The 6,575-nt window shown below is 34.4% G+C and overlaps 1 protein-coding gene across 1 annotated transcript; it reads right to left on the bottom strand.

Moving 5' to 3' along the window:
• Positions 1–464: 464 nt before the first annotated feature.
• Positions 465–6,562, bottom strand: LOC135690789 (4-hydroxybenzoate polyprenyltransferase, mitochondrial). The gene is made up of 6 exons (XM_065208448.2): positions 5,925–6,562; positions 5,001–5,122; positions 4,416–4,501; positions 3,190–3,323; positions 2,802–2,990; positions 465–1,706 (listed from the first exon to the last, which is right to left on the bottom strand). Exons 1-6 carry the CDS (start codon positions 6,411–6,413, stop codon positions 1,554–1,556), a joined length of 1,173 nt encoding a protein of 390 aa, XP_065064520.1. The 5' UTR covers positions 6,414–6,562; the 3' UTR covers positions 465–1,553.
• Between the last annotated feature and the right edge of the window lie 13 nt (positions 6,563–6,575).

Genomic DNA, 6,575 nt, shown 5'->3' with positions numbered 1-6,575 from the left:
AGCAAGTGTGACTGTTTATTGAAGGGTAGCTATAGCTAATGAGACCTCCTCATTCTATACCATCTTTACTGTATCTCTAGATTTACCAGGTTGTAGCGCAGGGGCAGATCCAGAGCAAATTTGAAGGAGGGACAGTTGGTAGTGGGGGCGCTAAAAAATTTGCAAAAATTGGTGACGAGAGTTCGCTGTATACAACAATTTCAGATCCATTTTCGGAATAAACAACATAACTTTGAGGTGATCCTTGAAGCAAATTAACTGATCGGTTTCAGAAACGTTTTCACCTGATTCTCATTCTTCAAAAGGGGCGCATAATTTCCAAAAAGAAGGCGCCAGACTTGCTTCAACTCGTTGAGGGAGGGACAACTGCCCCTAGTTGCCCCCCCCCCCTGAATCCGCCACTGTTGTAGCGTGCTTTGCAAAAGAATTGCAGATTTAACAGCTTCTGTTACTTTTATTCTGGGTTATGTATGATTTGCACTGACATTGAATAATTTCGTGTGGTGTTGCTTATGCCTCCTTTTGCCGGATGATTCTGTCTCCTTACGTACAAAGTGAATTTGTCTTTCTACACCCAAAGTACACTAACTGAAAGTGTTTTCTGTAACAAATGAGTAACGGAAAATAGTCATTGAAAATCCAAAAAGCTTTTTGTTTTTTGAACCTATCATATTCAGAGAAAAATTTGGGATGGGAAAGACCAAAGTGTTTAATTGGTCCACACAGATTCAAGCACTGAACAACAGGTCGATTTACAGAAATCTTCACTACTCTTTATCCCTACATATACGCCGCCTCATGCTAAAAAAAAAAAAATTCCGTATGTCTTGATAAAAAATGTGAAGTCTATACCTTTCCTTCATTATACAGCAAGCTGCAAAAAACAGGGGGCATATCACTCCATAAAAATCTTAAATCCCTTTCACGAAAACCGTTTCAAGTACCCCCCAAAAAACCCCTCAAAATCCGACTGTTCTTAAAACTTTTGTACGCTGTTAGGAAAGTGTGATATGTTAGCAAAAATGTAGCATTCAGAATTTGCTTCCAACATAGGAACAGTTTTACTTCTGACCAGGTGATAAATTCCTTACATATTAAATATAAAAGATAAAATAGATACGATTAAAAAAATAAAAGAGAAATGATATCAAGGTTGCAAAATACGTCGAAGAATACAAAATTCAAAATAAACCAAAAGCAATAGATAACAGTGTCATATGCTTCATTGTTTACGTGATGTTAACGTTTGTTTTATCAAGTAAGCGCTGTTGGGTCAATTAGCTTCCACATGTGTAATAAGAAAATTTACTTCTAAAAATACACTTACTTCTAAGAAAACTGAAAAAAAAATATAAACAAAAAAATAATATGGAAATTTGAGATATATAATCTGAAACGGCATAACAATAAGGAAAAAGAAAGGAGTAGCTAACACAAGATTGTTAAATTTAGGATGACAACAGAGAATTCAATTCATTAGGTTCCATAAATCATCAATTTGAAGCATAATTGCAAGTAGAAATATAATTAATTAGCAGTAGAAAATTGATTAATTAGGGATCAGCATTTGCTTCTTTTTCATTGGCAGTTTCTTCTTTAATCAAACTACCAGCAATGATTCCTGAAAGCAACATCAAACCAAGCCATTTATTTGATCGAAACTTTGCAGCACAATCATTGGGGCTATCAAAATCAACAGTCAGTGCCTATAACGAAAAGAGGGCAAACATTTGCACCATACACTATATAGCTGATGGATGTGTGTACATGTTTTTTGCAATATGAAAGGTTTACTCATCTGTAAGAACTGAGAAATGATATGTTTAAATCGTTCAAAGATATCATAATGTCGTTTTAAGAATCAAAATTTCGTTTAACAGAGAATCAACAGAGAAACGGCTAGCAAAATCATAAAAAAAGAAATTTTCAAGTTTCTCTAAGAAAAAAAGGTTGTTTTTGGTAACAAAAAATGAATCATTGTGTTTACTTTTTCTTGTGTTCTTCAGCTAAAAAGGTAAACAGGCAGCTCGGATACATGTCTTAGTCTAATGTTATTTTCATTTTCTCCGTTGGGTTTATAGACTTTTATTTTAATATCTGTAGTCAGTTAATGCCACTTTGCATAGAAATTTCTTTGCTATGCACATACTAATTTAAAAAGCTGAATTTGTCTGGTTGCATCTGAAAAATATTTCAGGGTCATTCAACTTGTGTATTCATATTTTGAACAATATTTTGGCGGTGCAGAACTTGAAAAAGGCCTTGAAAAAGCAAAAATTTTACAACATACTAAAAGCTTTTTCGTCTGACACTCCTCAGACGTGGTACTGGTTGGACAACTATACCGCTAATGCGCTCGCGTTTTTCTGATTGGCCTATTTCGATCCACAACTAGATATACATTTTCATCGTGTTCTTTGGTACCCTTATTCTGATGTTTTATACTCTGAGGAGTGTCAGACGACAAAGCTTTTAGTATGTTGTAAAATGTTTGTTTTTTTCAAAGCCATTTTCATGTTCATACCTTGCAAGATTCCTATGTTTTTATGGTTATTGTTCAAAAGTTGAAGCATTTTTCAGCTTATAAGCATTTTTTAGAATACTTAGATTACACAAAGAAAAGACTGCAGATATCTTTCCATTGCAAAACCTAATCAAGTGCAACGCCCTAACACTTTTATCAAAGTGTCAAAGTTCTTTATGAGCCTGAGCTTAGTTGCCTCTGTTTGAAAATAGTTATTCAACGAATCATTTAAACACAAAACCAAAGCTATTAATGACAGAAAATGCTAAATTATTACCTGCCAAGCTAAATGTCCTGAAACACCAGCCAAAGATAAATAATAGGGCCAGGTTTGATCAGCCATGTATCCAGAAAGTGTCAAGCAAGACAGCATTGACAAGGAAAAAGCACCAAGCCAATAAACAGTTTTTTCTTGAAACAGCAGGGCTGTAGACTTTACTCCAATTGAAATGTCATCTTCCTTGTCCTTGAAAAATTAGAAAAAACTGAACTGTTAAAATACAGCTAAGATAAATAAGAAAAGTTCAAAAGACATAAGAATATCTTTAAAAAAATTAAAAAATAACATTAATTTGAAAAAGTTGTTCTTGAGCTATATTGTAAGGTTTCCATTAAATAGATATGAAAGCAGACCAATTAAGTTGTATTATACAGACTACACTTACTTGATGAGCATAGACTGTGTCATAAAACAAAGTCCATGAAATGCAGGCAATGTACAATGGAAGAACAACACTCCAATCGCAGCTACCTTTCACAGCAGACCAGCCAAGCAAAGCACCCCAGTTGAAAGTTAAACCTGCAATGAATTGAGTCAACAAACCAGTGCTTTCCTAAATAACACATAAAGGTTTATGTCATTGAACAATCAATCTACTATAAGCATTCTGTTCTTCCCATTATATAATGGCCTTGAGACTCATCAGCTGCTGAGCTTGATGTGATGTACCATTGCTGTTAGTTTGTCTCCATCCGGGAAACTCAATGTTTACATAATAAGAACAAGTGATGTTATAAAAGATGCAAAGCATCAGGCACAAGTAAGCCTGCTTAAAATTTTAAGCATCTTGTTTTTAGATGCCATTTGTGATTATCTACATGTTGAGAAAGAATTACATTTGTGGGACTTAAAAACTGCCGCAAGAGTTGCCATTTACCATTAAAATTTTAATTGTGCTTAGTTGCATGTTTCTTGTTAGTGATGTTCATATTTTTTTGTAATATACTCTGTCTATAGGATTTAACGCTCAGGTCATGGTAAAAAGAGGCTTCAATTTATTTTAAACTTGTTATTCCGTGTCACAAACTACAACTTACAGTGGAATTATATTGCCTTAAACAACTTAACTAAAGGTGTGAAAGTCCCTTATCCCTAAATAACACAATATATGACAGAAAGAATAACACAATTATATTTTTTTATTTTGCTTATTCCTTGAGACATGCATGTAATGTTCATCTATTGATGTTTTTGGAATAGTAATGTAAATAAATAAATAAATAAATAAATAAATAAATAAATAAATAAATAAATAAGCAGGTCACTGAATTTAGACTAAGCCCTCATGTAACCAATCACTATAGCCTAGAGTCTCCAAAAACTAGCTCATAAATGCTGGCTTATGACAGAGAATTATGGCTTGTCTGGTAAGAATTTATCATCTGGGATTCCTGATTTTCATACATGGTGTATTATTAAAAACTATTGCCCTTTCTAAAACTTATATATCAGGGCACAGAATTTGGATCAAAAAACTAAGGTGGTCTGATCTAATAAAAAGCTTGCTTCAAAATATCTTTGTACAGAAAATCACTTGAAAGGATAAAATCATAATCAACATTTCTTCAAATCAGTTGGTTGCATTGCAGGATAAATAGAAAAGCTGCTCACCAAGAAAAAACTGTGGCCAATATGTTATTCTTTTCATTAATGGATAGGTAACAACAAAAAACATTGACAGTGTACCAAGAATGATGCTAAAGGAAGGTAAGAAAATAACTGAAATTAGATGAACAAACAATATCAAGTGATTTGAAATTGAAAATTTAAAGAAAAATATAAAATCGTTTTTATCACAACAATCTTACCAAGCATCTGATCATTTTAATCCACAGCATTAGTACAGTACTATGCTTTTGTCCACACAACTAAAAGTTGCCATAAACCCTCACTTGGTTAAATAGTTTCATAGATTTGTAGTAAACGCCTCTAGCTCTTAACACAAGGTTTCTAGTATGTTATAAGCATATGCATAAGGAGCATGCACAGTTAAATGCCAACACTGAATGCAAATTATCCTTGAATGCTGCCTTTTGGGGTTAATAGCAATGCTAAATGGTCAAATTTACATGGTTGGTCCTTCAAAAATATTGTTTTTATTATTTATGCATTAATGATTTCAAAAAGTTTTATAATATAAAGCAAAAGTTACATTTTATCACAAAAGCATCATATCAAGATATTAAGATATATTACCTATACCAGTTGAGCGAGAGCAAAATCATCAACCCACAAGTTAAAACACTGGCAAGAAAACCCAGAGCTTGTTTATGTGTGAGCTCTCGGGCAGCCAGAGGCCTTGTCTTTGTGCGAGCAACCTTCAAGATTATAGAAGCATTTACAGTTTTTATTGTAGGTAGTTCATAACAATCATTTCTAGTAGCAATATGCAATGGTGTAATTAAAAAATCTCAATAATGGGGGCTGATTTACAAAAATCACTTTAAACCCTAAAGAGGCAGGCAGGAGCATTATTTGAGGTTGTGAAATGTATGATATCGGTTACAAATAGCTGCGAGCAACAGAACATTTATGGCTGCAGCAAAGGCATTTGATGTCGCTTGAGCATATATATATACACCAGACTGCAAAGTTTGGGTATGCGCGGGAACGCCTTCACTGTGCAATAATTTTTTTCTCAAATCCTGTCCATGCATTTTTGCAAATTTAGATTAATCCGAGCAGTTGGAGCATGGACTTTTGTGTGAATTCCGTGCATAGCGTAATCTCAAACCCTAAAAGTGCTATTTAAAAATTAAATCCTGCAGCTTTTAACCTGTCATTTTGCAACATGATTTGTTCCCCAGAAGCGTAAGCGACAGAAAATAATTCCCGCGCACAAAAAATACTTTGCACTCTGGTATATACATACATGACTTAAGCTTATACACTTATGATGTAATTGACATTGTAGATTATGTGCGAGTGTAAGATATCCTGACCACACATACTGCTGTTCATCTGAAGCACACATATACAATTTTTCAGTCTGGAAATTCTTATGCTTGCTTCAAACTATATGCAAAGCTATTCCATGAACACTAATGTGATCCATTTATTGAAACCCCTATATTGCCTTAAATTTATGGCTTGCATTTATGAATTATAGTTTGGCCTTACTCTTCGATCAAAGTCAGTGTCCCACATATCATTGATAATACATCCAGCAGCTCTAAGTAGCACAGACCCAGTCCCAAACAAAGCAAGCATTTTTAAATCTGGAAGATGACCGGGCTCAGCAGCCATTGAAATACTCCAAGTACATGGTAAAAAGAGTAACCAAGTTCCAATTGGTCTATCAAATCTAATAAGGTTCAAATATGGCCCAAGTCTTGGTGATCGTTTAATTATTTCTTGTGAAAGTGTCGTTTGGAAAAATGTTCGTTTTTCCACGAAGGCAGAGCGCTGTGGGCATAATTTCTCGTATCGTTTAACGGGTAGATAAAGAGTGTTTAGGTCTTCTTTCTGAGAGTTCGACTTTAAACTGCTATAGAGTGTAGTACTTTTTCTTCTGAGATCCAAATACATAATTTCTTCCAACCTCCTTGCAGTTGTTAAGATTCCTTTGCGCTTAGGCAGATGTTTCGCAAAATGGCAAAATAGGAGCATAATGATTTCCTTCCTTTCGCAAACCTCAAGCTTGATATTACATGTGAAATACACCAAACTGGAACCTTCAATTGAGAATGTGGATAGCACACCCTTCCTCTCTTAGGGCGCCATTCCAGTCACCATTTAGGGATAGCCTCGAATAGGATATATGAAAACAAT

The sequence above is a fragment of the Rhopilema esculentum genome, chromosome 4, assembly GCF_057945365.1.
Source record: "Rhopilema esculentum isolate cy_ngs chromosome 4, ASM5794536v1, whole genome shotgun sequence".
Taxonomy (NCBI): Eukaryota; Metazoa; Cnidaria; class Scyphozoa; order Rhizostomeae; family Rhizostomatidae; genus Rhopilema; species Rhopilema esculentum.
The sequence above is the reverse complement of the archived record's forward strand: the minus strand, read 5'-3'. Positions and strand labels throughout refer to the sequence as shown.